The sequence below is a fragment of the Camelus dromedarius genome, chromosome 28, assembly GCF_036321535.1.
Source record: "Camelus dromedarius isolate mCamDro1 chromosome 28, mCamDro1.pat, whole genome shotgun sequence".
Taxonomy (NCBI): domain Eukaryota; kingdom Metazoa; phylum Chordata; class Mammalia; order Artiodactyla; family Camelidae; genus Camelus; species Camelus dromedarius.
In genome coordinates this window covers 8,861,619-8,878,567 of record NC_087463.1, presented here as the reverse complement: position 1 = coordinate 8,878,567, position 16,949 = coordinate 8,861,619, and the positions used below count along the sequence as shown (strand labels likewise).

The 16,949-nt window shown below is 51.5% G+C and overlaps 1 protein-coding gene and 1 long non-coding RNA gene across 4 annotated transcripts in view; one reads left to right on the top strand and one right to left on the bottom strand.

The window, feature by feature from the left end:
* The window catches only part of MYO5B (myosin VB), a 293,346-nt gene that overhangs the window by 238,226 nt on the left and 38,171 nt on the right, over window positions 1-16,949 (top strand). For all 3 annotated transcript variants that reach the window (XM_031441933.2, XM_064480330.1, XM_064480331.1), the window contains exons 19-23: window positions 38-249; window positions 2,347-2,503; window positions 4,407-4,646; window positions 10,641-10,874; window positions 16,228-16,312. In XM_031441933.2, the coding sequence (XP_031297793.2) occupies window positions 38-249; window positions 2,347-2,503; window positions 4,407-4,646; window positions 10,641-10,874; window positions 16,228-16,312 (928 nt within the window). The remainder of the gene's footprint in view (window positions 1-37; window positions 250-2,346; window positions 2,504-4,406; window positions 4,647-10,640; window positions 10,875-16,227; window positions 16,313-16,949) is intronic.
* Window positions 8,127-12,172, bottom strand: LOC135319524 (uncharacterized). Its single transcript, XR_010378170.1, has 2 exons — window positions 11,915-12,172; window positions 8,127-10,458 (listed from the first exon to the last, which is right to left on the bottom strand). It is a non-coding gene; the product is annotated as an uncharacterized LOC135319524 (long non-coding RNA).

Sequence of the window (16,949 nt, the reverse complement as noted above, 5' to 3'; positions counted from 1 at the left end):
CGGATGATGAACCGGTTCCCCTCCCTGCCTTATAAAGGATCCTGACAAGTTCCAGTTTGGCCGCACCAAGATCTTCTTCCGGGCGGGCCAGGTGGCCTACCTCGAGAAGCTTCGTGCTGACAAGTTCCGGGCGGCCACCATCATGATCCAGAAAACTGTCCGAGGCTGGCTGCAGAAGGTGAAGTACCGCAGGCTGAGGGCGGCTACTTTAACCCTGCAGAGGTACTGCCGAGGACTCCTGGCCCGCAGGTGAGCCAAGCTGGGGCACATCTAAGGTGGCAGATTGGTGGTGAGGGCGGGGGGCAGGGGCAGGGGCAGGGACCCGCTCTGAGCTGGCTGGCCTCCCTCAGCCCCTGTAGTTAGAGTGGTTCCTGCTGCGTCCTGTCTGTGTCCAGCTTTCTCCTAGCTGCTGGGCCCATTTCTCTCATGCGCTTCTCACCTGAGCCAGTGAGTCTAGTTCTCAGGTCTCTTGACTTGCCTGGTCTGTGCGATCCCACCACTGCTAGCCTCGGGCTGGCTGCTTTTGCCACCAAACCGCCATTTTCCCTTTGCGTAAACTCCTAAGTAAAACAATCTTCCTCTAGAAAAAGAGACGAATTCAGCCTTTCTGTCACAGTTAACGTATACTCAGCTTCATGATTTGCACCACTAGTTTCAAAATTCCTTGGGAGTTGGGTAATTAGGGCTGGAAAAGCCTGGGGAGCTTCCTTCTATGAGTTGTTGAACTCAGCCAGCACGGAGAGGGTGAGACTTGTCTGACCACAAGCAGCTACCTACAGGCTCCCAGCCCAGCACCACGCAGAGGAAGCTGCTTTAACTGCCCCTTCCTAAGTGATGTCGTTGGGTTGATGGAGCACTGAAGCGGTGTGAGTGTCTACAGTGAGACGTATGCGGAGAACACCGGCCCCCATTAAACCTACCACCGGGCCTTTACTCAGGTCATCAGATTTGGGACCCGGCTCTGGTTCAAAGTCAGTGACTTCTGGGAGGTGGGGTGGGTACAGCTCAGTGGTCAGGCGCATGCTTAGCACGCTGGGTTAGATCCTGGGTTCAATCCCCAGTACCTCCATTAAAAAAAAATCAGTGATCTCTGCAAATACAAATTTCCTTGGAGAAGTGACAGTAATTATCAGGAAGCCTTGCACTGGGAAGCCAAAGTTTCACAAGTGGCTGCTCAGGCATCTCTGCTTGAATGTAAAAAAAAACAAGCCCAGAGCAGGCACCCTTTTGTACCACAAAGTTAGAAGATTGCTCCTGCTCCCCCTCATGTCCTTGCCGTTGGCTGTTTATCCGAGCATAACCAGAGATGATGAACGCCGTTAATTACCTGGGAGCAGCTGAGAGATGGTCTCTGGAACAAAAGCTACAGAAATGAGAGGGTTGTCAGTAGTAGCAACACTAATTATCATCACTGAGCAGCTTTGTGCACGGGGGCTCTCTCCTGGGCAGTGGATGCTAAGGATATAAAACCGAGCTGGCCCGCGTTCTCCCCGCAGGGAGTTTGAATTCTAGTGGGTGTGCAGGGCCCGCATGTGGACAGAGAGTTCAGGGAGAGCTGGACTGGGAATCAGGCTCGTGTCAGCAAGGAGAGCCGGGCTGAGTGGGTCACCTCCAGCCTGGAGCTGCACCAGGTGATTTTTCAGATCCTTTCTAGCTTTTTCTATTCTGAGTCTCTAATGGAGCACTTGCTATGAGCCTGGCACCAGACAAAGCCCTTGAGGAGGGTAAAAAGTGTGGGACTGACTTTATGTGTGTCCTGGGGGGTGAGATGAGGAATGTGGAAATGAAAGAGGAAAGTAGGTGTCCACGTGCACTGCATCCTGGGCGGAAAGGGCTGGGAGATGAGGAAACAAGGAGGGGTCGCTGCAGGCCTAAGGAGGTTTTATTCATTCAGCAAATACTTAACCAAGCACTACTATTCCGGGCCCGGTACTAGATTAGGGGGTTTCAGCAGGGGGTACAAGGATGCTTGAGATGCGGCCCCTGCTATCTCCAAGCCCAGTGAGGTCCAGGGACAGACAGAAGCGTGCACATGTGATGTCGTTGAGGACCGCCCAGGTCATAGGAGGGGCTTGCAGGTGGAGAGTGCACAGATGAGGACCATAGAGTTGATCAGACTTAGACCGAGTTTCAAACATGTGGGAAGACTTGGTGGACAGCAAGGAGGAAGCCAATTTTGCTGTTCTGAGCTGACCTTCAAGTCCCCAAAGCCTTGCTAGATCGGAAAGGGTGCTAAGAGTTGGCTTGGCCTGGGGGTGTCCAGGCAGGGCCAAGGTGGGAGTGCTTGAGTTCATTAGCGGCCTAGAGGCCTCTCCCAGCCTGGCCCCCGCATCTCTCCCTCCACAGGCTGGCCACGCACATGCGGAGGACCCGGGCGGCCATGGTGCTCCAGAAGCAGTGCCGCATGCGGAGGGCCCGCCGGGCCTACCAGAGGGTCCGCAGGGCTGCCATCGTCATCCAGGCCTTCGCTCGGGGCATGTTTGTGCGGAGAATCTACCACCAGGTGTGTAGCCCCCCTGGGGACTCAGGCTGCAAGCTCAGATCTAAAGCAGCAGCAGGTGGATTGGCACCAGCATAAATGTTGGGCATTCTCAGTTTTTTTAAGTAACTTCACAGTCCTGCTTTCCCTGCATCCTGACAGGAATCTCATGAGGTGAAGCATTTCAGGGCTCTCCAGAGAGACAGAGCCAACAGGAGATGCGTGTGTGTGTGCACATGCGTGTATGTGCACACGTGTGTATGTTCACACAGAAGTTTACCATGAGGAATGGGCTCATGCAGTTATGGGGGCTGAACAGCCCCCGTCTCCCATCTGCCAGCTGGAGACCCAGGAAAGCCAGGGGTGTCATTCAGCCCGAGTGTGAAGGCCTGAGAACCAGCAAGTCAGTGGTACAAATCCCAGTCCAAGGGCAGGAAAAGATGAGATGAAATGTCCCAGCTCAGCTGTGAGGCAGGAAAAAGGCAAATTCTCCTTCCTCCACCTCTTGTTCTATTCAGGCCCCTGGTGGATTGGAAGATGCCCACTACACAGGGGAGGGCAGCCCACTTTACTGAGTCTGCCAGTTCCACTACTCATCTCTCTGGAGACATCCTCACAGACACACCCAGGGGCAGTCCTTAACCTGGACCCCCGGGCCAGTCAAGTTGACATATAAGATTAACCATCTCAGACAGGAAAGGTGCATATCGCTGTGCCCCTTTAACAGCTGTGAAATGCTCGGAGAAGCTGAGTCACCTGCCCAAGGGCACGCAGTCAGCTGGAGCAGGGCCTGGTGACCCACCTTGGGCTCAGGCAGACTTGAGAGCAGGGGTGACACTAAGCATCATCAGGTCCGGCCCTTCATGTAACTGATTAGCATCCCGAAGCCCAGGGAGGTGAAGTCCGGAGAGCGACCCCAGCCTCCCCCCAGCTGGGCCACTGTCCAGTGATGCTGAATGACCCAGTTAGGTAGCCCCAAGTCAGGACATACCCCTTCTACCAACTCATTTAACATCCACACACAGCTGAAGGTCGATGCTAAGACAAAAGATGGATTGGAAGGAAATATTTGAAATGGCCTTTTGTTTTCCTAAAACGAGTATCTATCTACCTTCTCATTTATGATAGAGAAGGTATGATTTTCTAAGTAATAAAACTATAAAGCATTAAATGATAGTGAAAAAGCAAACATGGTTAGGATGGAGATGGAACACACCCTAATACAATAAGTGAAGAAACACAGGCCAGTGGGAAAAGGTTCTGTGAATACTCCTGGGAGACTGGTGACTTGTGTGTGACGTCACCATGGACGTGGCAGGTGGCATTTGCAGGGCACTAGGTTTAAACCCAGCTCATCTCAGAGCTGTGACGCTGGGCATGTAAGTCTCTCAGCATGTTTATTTATTCATTCACTCCACAAACATTTATTTTGCAGGGCGTTAGGGCAAGAACATCGCTGATGCTTTAATTTTCTGAGTGGCTTTTAACCGGATAGGAAAAAAGGAAAACAGTGAATTACAAGCCAAGTTGTAACTGTAAGCCATTAACCCAATGTGGACTTCCCCTAGGCAATCTCACTTCCTCTCTCCAGTTCACTGTCACCATGAAGGGAACCACATCTGTTGATTGGGGGACTGTCAGCTGGATAATCATTAGGCCCCTCCAACTTTTAGATTTTTAGACTGCGGTTTCCTAATGAGTAAAAAGCAAACAAAATAAACTAGAAACAACAATTTGACAGCTGATGCCCAGTAGGGACACAGGCTGCAGAACCTAGTTACAACCGTTCATAAAGTCACCAAGGCCTTCAGTCTTAGGGTGGCTGAATGTCACTGACCTTGGCTCTCACCTCCCCGGGGCAGTATGAGCCCTTCTTGCTCCCATCCTGCCGTGCAAACCCATCAGGTGTGTGCTTGTCCCCCGTCAGGTCCTCAGGGAGCACAAGGCTACCATCATCCAGAAGCATGTGCGGGGCTGGATGGCTCGCAGGCGCTTCCAGCGGCTGCGGGGCGCAGCCATTGTCATGCAGTGCGCCTTCCGGAGGCTCAAGGCCAAGCGGGAGCTGAAGGCCCTCAAGATCGAGGCCCGCTCCGCAGAGCACCTGAAACGCCTCAACGTGGGCATGGAGAACAAGGTGGTCCAACTGCAGCGGAAGATCGATGACCAGGTCAGTGCTCCACCCAGGGAGGCTTCCCCAGGGAGCTCTCATGTGATCCCTGCGTGACTTTGTGAGGCCATTTCACAGATAAGGAAACTGTGAATCAGGGGCATCCAGTACCTGGCCGAGATCACAGAATTAGAAGGTGCTGGAACCAGCACTCCAACCTAGGTCTGTCTGAGCCCACAGCCATAGTGGGGCGATGCTAGTTTTTTTAACTCCAAATGTCACTAAAGTCGGTCCTTTCCTGGGTTATGGCTAAGACGGGTTCCCAGAGTTGAAAACAGGCTCACTGTTATCTTGCTCATGGAGGGCTTTAATGACCACAGGACCAGGCTTCTGCAGTGCCCCGGAGGGTTTCACAGGCCTCCAGAGGAAGGACAGAAGAGGATGGAGGGAAGGAGGGGTGTGGAGGGTGAGAATTAGAGTTGGGGCCACCAGGCACGGCCTTGGAGGTCACTGCTTTTATTGTACCTATTCTGTTCTAGGCACTTTGTAAGCTTCTTAAGGATCCCAACAGGGCAAGAAAATAAATGAGCCATTTTACACCTAAACCAGCTGCCCCAAACAGAACCCCAAATGTAGTAAGATGTTCCTGCTTCTCTGTTCTTGCAAAAGACTAGGCTTCCCGAGAAGAAACTGTCAGTCACCCTGGGTGTTTGTGTTCTCTGTGTGAGTTCTGCAGGTGTCTTGTTTGGCTTGGCTCCTTAGTGGGGAGCAGGACAGAAAGCTCAGTGCAGGGTGGAGGACACTCAGTACCTGGCCCTGGTCAGCCTGCTGTGGTAGGTCAAGGCAGGGAGGGAGACATACTTGCTCAGACCATCAGGGAGTGGAAAGAGAAAGGTCTGGTCTCTGGGATCAGCCATTTGAAAAACGAAAGCACAAGGAGGGCCAAGGGTTCTATGATGATCATGATGATGATGATGATGGTGGCTATTGATGACTGGACAGGAAAGACATTTGCATAGTCAAATTGTGCCCATTAACCTTCTGAGCAAAGTCTAGTCAGAGGGATGAGCCAGCTTTGTACCCTGCCAGGAGCCTCATGTACTGCCCAGCTGCCTCGGCCCTGCGTTCCAGCCGTAGGGCCCTGCATTGGCATTGCTGATTTCTGAAGTTGACTCAAGAAATTAAAAATAAATCTGGTATTTTACACTCCACGTGCTGAAACATCATAGAGAAGCAAATTTAAAAGGCCTATTTTTAAAAAGAGCTGTTTGCCTTAAGCTTCCTGCTTGGCAAACATCTGTGAGCAGTGGCAGGTGTTTCCCGCCCTGGGCAGGGTGCCCTGTGTGTGGAGGGTGATGAGAGGAGGCGGGTTAGATCTTAGATCTTGTTTTCTTGGGCCCCTCCCCATGTTGCCCAACTGTGTACCTGGCACTATTCTCCTGTGTCAACTCATTTAATCCTCACCACAACCCTATGAGATACTAACGTGGTTCCCATTTTAAACTGAGGCCCCGAGAAGTTAAATAGCCTGCCTAGGGTCACACAGCTAGTCCGAAAGCATGGCTAGGATTGAAACTTGGCATTTTGGTTCCAGAGAATGTTCGGCCACCTCCAAGCAAATTTTAGGATATCTGCACCTTGGAAGGTTCTTCAGACATGTGAGAATTCCCCAATCCAAGGACGATGCTGAGCTTTGTTTAGGTCCATTCTCATAGATGGCATCATCCTTGGACTGTCTGGCATTTTACAGTGGGATGTGTGACCCTGTGTCAAAGAACATGCTTGGCGCTCTGTCATGAGAGGGATCATCAGCAAATCTGTGGCACCAGGACTTTAGAGATTCTTGTTCTGCCGCAATCTCATAGCAGCTGGGGCTGACCTTTTTGTGAAAGGGTTTCTGTTCTTTGTATAATGCCTGGAGACAACTCAGGCAGCAGCTCCCCTGACACACAAGGTTCTCCTTCGCCAGGAGGAGAGGATACACGTGTGTCAGGAACAACTTAGGTGAAGGCATCCCAAAGTATTCGTCAGAGCGGCGTGGGGCAGTGGACAGAGTCCCAGCAGGACCTCCATGAGTTCTGTCTCACTTACACTTGCAACCAGTGGTGACACCTTGGGATTATGGCCAAATCTCTAATTGGGCCTTGAGTTCCTCAGAGGGGATTATCCTAAGATCTCTAAAGTAACTTCTAGCTCAAAAATTCACTGATACCATGATGTGGCTAATGTAGTTGTTCCCAACTCCAGGCTGCACTGCAGAATCTCCAGGGGAATTTTTTTTTTTTTAAAGTATCCCCACTGCCAAAAGTCAGCAAAGGAGGAAAATGAAAAATAAAACCAGGGTAAGATTGGCACTCAAAATTCATGTTCAGGTTTTGTGCACCCAACGAGAGGCAAAATTGGCACCAAGTTCCCAAGCAAACAGAAAGAAGGAAATAAGGTCGCTCGAGAGCCGCTAAAAGAAATGAAATTGTTCAGGAGGGTTGGAGCTGTCCCTGGTGCTGAGACAGTTTTCCTGTGGGTTTCGTAATCTGTAGTGTAATAAACCACATCCTTCACAGTAAAAACGGACAGTTCCTGGGACCATTTCTTGCAGTGTCCCTGGTGTAGGCCTGTGGTGTGACATTTTTCAGCCAAAATGATGTAATCTAAGAACTCGGTTCTCTACCAGCCTGGCTTTATTCAAGCACAATGTGTAGAGTGAGAAAGCCAGTTGAGCCTACAGTTTTTTTATGAGGGTCAGGTTCCTTAGACCTTTGTGAATATAAGGCTATATTTAAATATATTTTATCAGAAAAAAATATGATACATGCATATGGATTCAGTCAGTAGCCTTTTAAATCAAATTGATTCAGTATACTTAGTATTTACTCAGTAAACATTAGTTAATAACTTATGATTCACAAGAGCATCTATATATATTTGTAAAATTGTGTTACAAGTCACAGCTTTCTGGCCTTCTGTGCCTCCATTTCCTCATCTGTGAAATGGGGATATTAATCAGCCTTACTACATAGGATTTTTGTGAGAAGAGAACGAGGTGATAGACATGAATCAGGCAGGACAGTGCCTGCCCCACAGTAGGCACGCGGTAAGTGCTAGTGCTAGGTGTGGAATGTGGTATTTTTCATGGTGCTGCTGTCTGACAGTGACTTTCCCTCTCCCCCAGGAGTCTGTAGAACTCTTGGTACAGTTCTGCCATTTGTGCACTGCGGAAGGGTAGCTGGCTATGGGGACAAGTGGGGCTGAAATCCAGCCCACACTCTGTCCACCTCACCTTGAGCCCTGGTGCAGCACTGCCCTGAGGAAGGGGTGTCGTCTGTCTCAAGCCGTGCACCCTGGGGCTGTGTCCACTTAGAGGGGCAGCTCTGTGACGCTTGTCCCTCTGGAGGTGGTGCCTTTTCTGGTTTACACAAAGGTGCTGGAGAGGCTGGCAGAGGACTTGGGGTTACTGACTGGGGAACAGGTGGATGTCATATCCTTCAGGTGGGGGAACATCTTAAAATAAAAAAGATCTTGCCTAAGCAAACCTTTGAGACCAAAAAGAAAAAAAAAAAAAGCTATTGAAAAAGTAGCAAATAGCAGAGAGTCTCAAGTTACCTTCCCAGTTGGGTTCCTTGTTGGCAGTTGAGGACAGACCTGTGCCCTTGAGCAGTAGACGCCGAGTAAGTGTCCTCTGGGGGTGGCTGAGGAGCCCGAGAAGAACAGGGGTCCGTATGCAAAAAACATTCCCCTGGAGTCAGGGAAAGGTCCTCTCTGGTTTGGGACAGAGCTGGCCAGGTCTCAGGTCCCCTGACAGAGGCAGCTCCAGGGAGCTTGGCCTGCCTCGCAGGGAGGGTTTCCGGGATCTATGCAGGAGCAAGTGCCCCTCGCCACTCCCTGTGCTGGACTTGGCTGCACGGCCGTGGGCACCTGATGTGGCCATCATAGCATGAGGATGAGACAGGAAACTGCTAGGCCCTTCTGGGGTCTTTCTGTCTAAAGTCCCACCTCCAGAACACAAAATGTGCAGCCACGGTGAGTCCCCAGTGATTATTTTTGGGTGAGAAGGAGCTGCCACAGTGCTGCTGTCAGGAATAGCCCCCCCACACCCCAGGCATCCAGCTCCGAGCTGGGAGCATCTCTCCCAGGGGTCCCTGGAGAATGGAACGATGAAGAGGGCTGCCCTTTATGGAGCATTAATGGTGTGCCAGCCCCGGTGAAGCTCTCCATCTTTCTGAACCTTGACAAAACCCCATGAGGGAGGAGTGACTGATATCCCTCTTTCAGATGTGAGGACTGGGACACGGGGAGGTGGGATGACCTCATGATAGGCTCACAGCTGATCAGGATAGAGCTCGGGACTGAGCATAGGTCTGACTGGCTCCAGCCACTTAACTCCCCAAAATCCATGAGCCTCACCTCAGCCTGGGTGTCAGTGAAAGCAAAGAGCTGGCCTCCTAGACACATCTTTGCGTGAGAGTCCTGGGGTGGTATCTCGGCCCATAATAGGGTGCCACCATCTGCCGATCTGTACAACCAAGTTCTCCCCGAGAATCTTTCAAGGTCATGGGATGTGCCTGTGTCCCCTCCACCATCGCATGGTGTGCCTCTCCCCACACCCCACACCTGCTCCGTCTAGAGGTCTCCACAGTCCAGTCCGCCTCCCCACTCTCCTGTGATCTGACTCAGGCTGTACTACCTGGAGGTAACAGTTGGGCTGAACCTCACTTCACACCCAGAGCAGAGCAAAGTCAAAGTGGCTAGTCCAGCTCGCTTTTCCTCCCTGAACCCCACACGCCTTGTGCAGAGAACCTTCAGCCTCCGGGGAGACCCAAACCTGTGTGGGAGGTACAGACAACACTGGGTTTTTTTAAACAGTTGCTGCCTAATTGGGTCTCTTGTTTGTGATTACTTAGAGCAGGGCTGACCACCAGACCAGACATAAGGGCATATCAGGCTGTAACTGGGAGGTTTCCGGAGACCGTGGGAGGATCTCCTTGTGCTGTATCAGTGCAGGAAATGTACTGCTTGGACACCAACAGCGGGTCTCAGCCGTGAGGTCCCACGGCCTTCAGGGTGTTGTGCTGGGTCCAGCGGCTGCTGTTCTGCTCCTCGCTGCTTTCCACGAAGCTTCATTTCTGATGTGAACAAGTCACGGATGGGTTCCTGATGCCCCAGTTTATTGGTGTTTTAGCCAATAGCTCTCTTCTCCTTGGAGTGAAGAAGAATCAGTGACTGTTCACTGCCTGCTCGGTTATTTGGAGAGCCCTGCTTCTTCCTCTCCGCTTTGCCTGCTGACACGCTCAGCTGCGGCATCACTTGCTTGGCCCCTGTGCACACCAGCTCTTGACACTGGCCCTGGGTCCTCGGGGCGTCCTCTGTGCGAGCTCATCTACAGTTTGCACCCCGTTCCCCCTCTGTACCTGCACCAGGCACCTGGGGGAGTGCTTCCCACTCGCCTGTTACTTGCGTGGCATGTGACTGGGCACCTAGCAGGGACAGGTTCTGCCAGGGCATCAGTTTCTGGAGTCAGAGTCTTACAGGGTAAGCTGACAGGTGGTGAGAGAGATCAGGGGGCCCTGTGGAGGGCCTCCTTGGAAGGCGGGATGCTGAAGGGGTCCTTTGTCTCAGAGCCAGAGATTAGGTTGCAGCTCTTTGTGTCACTGAGTCGTAGGGCAGGAAGGCCCGGCATGGAAGAGCAGGGAAGCCTGCAAAGCAAAGGCTGCAGATCCAAGAAGCCATGTTGTTCCCGAAACTTCTAAATTAGGCGTAAGGTCCGTCCAGTTGGACATGGAGGGTCAGCTGCTGTCAGACAGCCTCCAGCTGTGTCACTGCTCCTAAGCACTCCTAGAACATCAGTATTGGAGTTTTTTCTTTTTCTGTATTTCTCCTAGGTTCACAATGGAGTTTTGTTAGGGAGATGCCAAGAAAGCACTCAGGCATGCAGTGACTGTGAGATTTAATCCCACCTTGGAAGGGCCTTTTTTAATTGCTTTCCCGTTTTCCACCTGCCCCAATAACCTTGCTCTCCACCTCTGTCTCCCCTCTCCCTGTTTGCTGATGCTCTCACAGAACAAAGAGTTCAAGACGCTGTCAGAGCAGCTGTTGGCCGTCACCACCACACATGCCATGGAGGTGGAGAAGCTCAAGAAGGAGCTGGCCTACTACCAGCAGAGCCAGGGTGAGGACAGCACTCTGCAGCTGCAGGAGGAGGTGGAGAGCCTGCGGGCCGAGTTGCAGAGGGCCCACTCAGAGCGCAAGGTCCTGGAGGATGCCCACACCCGCGAGAAGGATGAGCTGAGAAAGGTGTGTTGGGGCCAGAGGGGCAGCTGAGTGGTGGGCTGGCCTGCAGGGAACCCCTCTGAGGCAGTTTCTTCTTCCAGCCGTAAAACTGCTGGACTTCACTGGGGCTTGTGCCCGAGACTGACCATCCCTCTGAATTTAGATGGGAAGTGCCCCTGCTTTGGGGGAACACACAAAAGCAAGTGTCCATTCACCTGACTAGTGTTGACTGAGTTCCTACCATTAGCTGGACACAGTGGCATCCACTGAAAGGGTTACACACGTGTGCCTTTTGGGCAGGTTCCTTAGCCACTGAGTCAGCTCTGTGCCCTGAGTCCTTGTTGGCAGGGGAGATGGTCCCGAGGTAGTGGCCGTTCTTCTTGATGTTGCCCACAGGGATTAGGGGCAATCTCCAGGCATCCCCACTCACAAGCATCATGCTAGTGATAGTTTCAGCCTGACCCGCCCACTCTGGTCAGTGTGCTCCATAGTTTTACTCTTCACCCCATAAAATAGAACTTTCTGGAATTGGACCCTACTCCCCCATCTCAAATGTCAGGATATGAAGATTCCTGTCTCCACTCCCAAGAGAGCTGTTCAAACCCGGGAAGTCCCACTGCAGAGCCTTCCGTGGACTCAGGACACTGCTTCTCTCCCCCCGTCTAGACAGCGACCCACGGGCCACAGGGAAGATGCCACACTGCCTGCTTGTTCAGAGCCTGTCCATCACTGGAGAGTCACAAGGGGTTGAGAATCTAAGCGGGGAAGGACTCAGTGTTCCTAATATTGAAGTAATACTTTTCAGTGTTTAAAAATTGGAGCAAGCTGAATGCTGCCACAGAAGGGGTCCTGAGGTAGACATTGGAGTAGGAACTCTCACTGGCTTAGTTCCCTAATCTGTTTAAAAAAAGAAAAAAAGAAGTTGCTTTAGATCATCTTTAAAGCCCCTCTGGACTTGCACCTGATCATCAGCTCCATGAGATGGTATTGGGTGGCTTCTAGACGGGAAAAGGACCCCCCTCAGCCCTGCTCTGTAGTGCCTCCCTCTGCCGGTGCCCCGTTACCTTCTTGTGGGCTGAGCCTCAGGCACAACCTGGAAACAGGTGGGACGTGAGAGCCTGCAGAGCCAGCTCCTGCTGGGCGTGCCTCCGTCATCTCCTGTCTCGGGCAGAATGTCTGCACCATCAGCCATGGCTTTCCTCAGATCCTGGGGCTTTCCTGAGTCAGAGGTGGGATCCCAGGAGGATCAGAAGACAAAGAAATTGAGACATAGGCAGGCAGCCTGGCACAGAAAAGGCCACCCCTGCAGCATGTTGCCCAGATAAACCCTCCAGCTCACCCATCACGAGTCCTGAAGTTGACTTCATTCTTTGGGATAAAGCACGTGCTTTAGGAGACTCCTGTTAAAATGCAGCTACAAGCTTGTAACTTATAGAGCATGGAATCCCTGTCTTGTGGTTTATGGACCCTTGAGAACAGATAGACTGTAATGCTTCTATGTAAATAAAAGATGGGAGGCATAAAGAAGCCAAGATTAGAACTGAAAACTCTTGAGATTGGTGACCCTGGGAGAAAAAGAAAAGCAGGCTCCCTGCACTTGGGCGCCAGTCACCGTGAGATACTGGGAAGTTTGTTAACCCAGCAGATCACGAAATCGGAGTCTCCCATCTGCATCCCCGCAGACAGCACTGGACTCATCGATTCCCCAGGCTCCTTCCTGCTTCCTCTTGGGTGCTGTGGTTTGGGGACTCAAGAGTGCTTTTAAAATATCCAGATCTCCATCCAAGGGATCCTGAGGGTTTATAATATCCCAGTCTTCCTCTGCAGAGCCAAATAAAGCAGCAGGCTCCCTCCTCTCCTTGGAAAAATTTTTTTTACTATTTCCCCCTCTTCTTTGGGAAAAAAAAAAGTTGTTACTATTGAAGTGTTGACCCAGGTCTTAAATACAATGAGAGCTTAGGCCTGACAAGGAAAAAAACAAAACCCAAGGACACTACAAGAAGGGGGCTATAGCAGGTGCAGAGGCAGAACAGGAAAAGCGCTTTCCCCGCAACATAAGAAACTGGAGCGAGATGACTCATTAAATACCCTGTCCACCTTCTTCCAGGAAGAGAAAAGGTGGAAGCAAATGTTCCTCTCTCTCTAAGGTCTTTCAAATGTTGGTGGCTGTGGGGGCAGGCAGGTAGGGAGCTGGCTTCTTTTTCCCCTCTTGCTCTTCTCTGCCTGGTTAGGGTTTAATATTTATCCACAGCACCGTGTCCAGTCTTAACAAATGCTGAATAATCAGACAATTGGTTTCTTCTCGGGCCCGTCCAGCAGCCTGCTCCTCACTGAGCAAGACTGATGAGACAGGCGAAGCGGGGAGGGAGCTGACTGCTGGTAGATGTTTAATTAATGGATTTGATATTTCCGTCAGCAGATGTTGTATTGGAGCTGGCATCCTGGAAAGCGTTGGGCTTCCCACCCCTGACAGTGTTCTCACTGCCAGGACACGTGGCCAGGTCTCCCTAGGGGCAGGAATTCACTGGTGTCCACAGAGCCAGGGGCAGCCCCCCTTCTATTAAAGGTACCCATTGTTGTGTCCTCTCCCCAGAGTGGTCTGCACCGAAGCCTTAAGCCTCCTTTCCTTTTAGCTCATGTGCTGTGTATTTTACTCTTCCTTAAAGCTGTCAGTGATCCCTGTGCTGAATGACTTGTGCAGCTGTGATGTTTTGTGTGGCTGAGCTGACTTGTGTCCCTGATGAAAGACATGACTCCCAAGCCTGCCCTTGACCCAGAGGCAATGGCTCATTGTCTAGACTCTGCCTGGAAGGTTGCCTGTGAAACCAGCTGGCTTGGTGCAGGGTTGCGAGTGGTGAGGAGGAGCAGCCCACAGCCAGGTGCCGGGCTCCGAGGGTCCTGAACACGTGTGAACCCCTCGGGCAGGTGTGGTCTGGGTTGTGTTCATGTCATCAGTCACCCAACCGTTAGCTGATAGGTACCTTGGATAGTTCCAGTATAAAGGTTTTGGGTTTTTCCAAATAGAAATAAACAGCTCCACCCGTGGGGACAGTGGGGGTTCTCACAGTGGAGTGTTTTGAGTTTTCCCCCAAAGGTACAGAACAGGACTTCTTTGGCCAATTAGGACTCAGCGTTTGTGCTCTTGGGAGGATTCATGCTTCATAAGGAAGTTGATGGTTATTAGAAAGAGGACCCCACCCTGTGTCTGTGGAAGGACATGATCTCACTGCAGAAATCGTGGATGCTCGGAGCCCTCCATTCATTCAGCAGACGTGTATTGCCTGTATTTGTCAGGCACTGTTCTGCACACTGGGGCAGAAGTGGGCAGTTTTAAAAGTCCTTCTCATCCTTAGGAAGCTTAAATAGTTGGAGGTTATTGGAGAATATACAGACAGGGATCAAATACAAGTTATCCCTTGTGCGCTAGAAAGAGAAATAAAGCCGAGTAAAGGGAAAGAGAGAGACCCCTGGGGGCAGGGGAGGTGTTTCATTTATGACGGCCAGAGAGTCTGAGGAGACACCCAGGCGAGGTGAGGAGTGAGCCGTGAGGACTTCTAGGGCACAGGGGACAAAGTGCCAGCAGGTGCACAGGCCCTGAGGTGGGCGTAGGCTGGGCGGTTCGAGGACCATTGGGCTGAGGTGGAGGGAGCGGGGAGGAGGAGAGTGGAGGGTGGTGAGGTCGGATCAGGAAGCCTCTTCCGACCCTGAAGGCAGTGTTGGCTGTGAAACCTCCAGAGAGACGCACAGCCTGTCTTAGACACTTGGCGCCTGCAGCCCCCACCATCCCCTCCTGCCCCGAACTCCTTCCTGCAGCTCTTACTGTCGGAACCAGGCGTTTGAGGCCTGTCCATCACTGTTCTTCCCACGCCCGCCTTCTGACCTGTCCGGACCCGGACTGCTCAGCGCCACGGCCAGCTGTATGGCTGCCTAGCTGTGTAACCTTTGGTCGGCTCACTGACTTTTCTGTGCCTTCATTTCTTTAAAAGCAAATAACAATGGCACCTACCTCAAAGGTATTAAGTAAGTCTGTAATGCTGCCTGGGACCCAGTGAAAGCTCAGTGAGTGTTCGCTCTCCATTCCCTCAACTAGCCTGTAACCACGTGAAGGGCACAAGCCGGAGATGGCGAGCCACCCACCCGTCCATCAGCAGCTCCCCAGCCAGGCTGAGGCGCCTAAGTGGGAGTCACTGCCTCCTGAGTTCCCAAGGGGAGGAGCACGGACCTTGCTCCTGGGTTCCAGCCTTGTTGAAATTCTCCCCTGATCCTTCTTACCAGATGCTGAGGGTGAGGGGAGCAGTTCTCCTAACTCACTTCTTGGTGCCTTAAGCTTAACTTTAAAGCCAGGAGGGAGGGATGATGGCATTTAAACATGACCAGTTGAAATCCAAACCTCACCACGGCTTCTGCCCTTTAGCCAGCATCCCTGAGGCCTCCTTTCCTGCTTTTACTGCCAAAGGGGTCCAGCAGAGTTTGAGAGGTGTCTCTCTGATAGGAGTGCAGGTGGGTCCTCTGGGATCGGCGTGATTGTCTCCTCTTGGATTCCGTGTCGCAGTCCTGGTAGGTCACCAGGTAGTCTCAGCTATTGTGCACAGGCTAGCATCATGTGTTGTGCTACTGTACTGAGGATGGCATTCTGAGGCTCTTTCTGCACAGGTTGGGAAGAGTCCTCTCCTGAGTACATCATAACACGTACCCACACTGGCAGGAACCAGAGGGAGTGGGGTCATTCAGCAGAGTCTGTGGGGATGCTCGTCACTCAGACTGAGAACCGGGAGCCTGTCTCACACTCATCTTCTGTCGCCACACCTAGCACAGGGTCCTGTGCGCGCTAGATTGGTTTATTCGTGGAATGATTTTGGTAAAGTAGCAGCCTTATTGAATATAACTCACACACTGTAGTTGAAAGTCCACAGCAAGTCTTCTCTTTCCCAGCATCTGGGCTGTGCTGGTCCAGTGAGTCAGGCTTGGGCAAGGGGGTGACAGAGAACAGAGATAATTCTTCATCGTTAGCTTCGGGCTTTCCTGCGACTCAGATATGAAAGCTCATACTTTACTGTGACCCGCAACCAAATGCAGGAGAGCCAGTTACTGTTGTAAGTTCCTGAACACAGCAGACGAGCTTGGTGTAGACTTTTCATGAGGTTTTTGTGGGCATTGGAGAACCATACACAGTTGTGAACTCATCTGTCTTGTTTTAATGAGATTTTTCTTTCCAGGTACCATCTTTATCTCCAAATGAAAGCAGCTTTGGCTGATTCAATTTTCTTAAGTAAAAAGAGCATTCCCACATAACCAGCTGAAGTTCACACCCCACAAAAGGAGCCTCCCCTCTGCCCAGCTTCACCGGGAAATGTTTTCCCCTGTTGCTCTCTTTCAGCGAGTCACAGACCTGGAGCAAGAAAACGCCCTCCTGAAAGACGAGAAAGAACAGCTTAACAAGCAAATCCTGTGCCGGTCTAAAGGTCGGTACCGAAGTGCTTGATTTTTCATTGTGGATTTTAATTTCTTTTCCACACTGATCTTCCCCAAAGAGTTCTACCAAGCATGCAGTTAGGTGGGATGCTGTGGTGGGGAAAGGATTGTAATAGAAGAGAGCTGGAAAAAAGGGTGCTCTTTAAGACCCTGCTGCTGACATTGGATTTCAACAGCTGAATGCAGCGAGACACACACATAATGGACAGATAATGCATGAGATTTGGAGTCAGGGAGACCTTGCACTCAAAGAATGACTAGACAGTGCTACTGCGTGGCCTTGAGCAAGTCCCTTAATGACGGTAGACCTCAGTTTCTTCCTCTGCAAAATGGACATAAAGGTACAGACTTCAGAACATGACGTGCTTAGGATGGTGCTTGACACATAGTGAGTACTTAGGAACTGTCCTCATTGTTCTTTTTCAGTTGATCTTTAGCATCCTTAGTACCTGTCATGGTTTCTTCTACCCAATGAGTCACCTGTTAATGTCTGCTCAAGAGAGCGTCATGGGTCAGACCCCAGGTCACCCAGCTCAAGCACCCACGACTGGGGGCCATCGTCACCCCCATGTGCTGCTTGACCAAAGAGGAGCAGAGAATCCAGACCCTGGTTCTCCCCTGACTCAG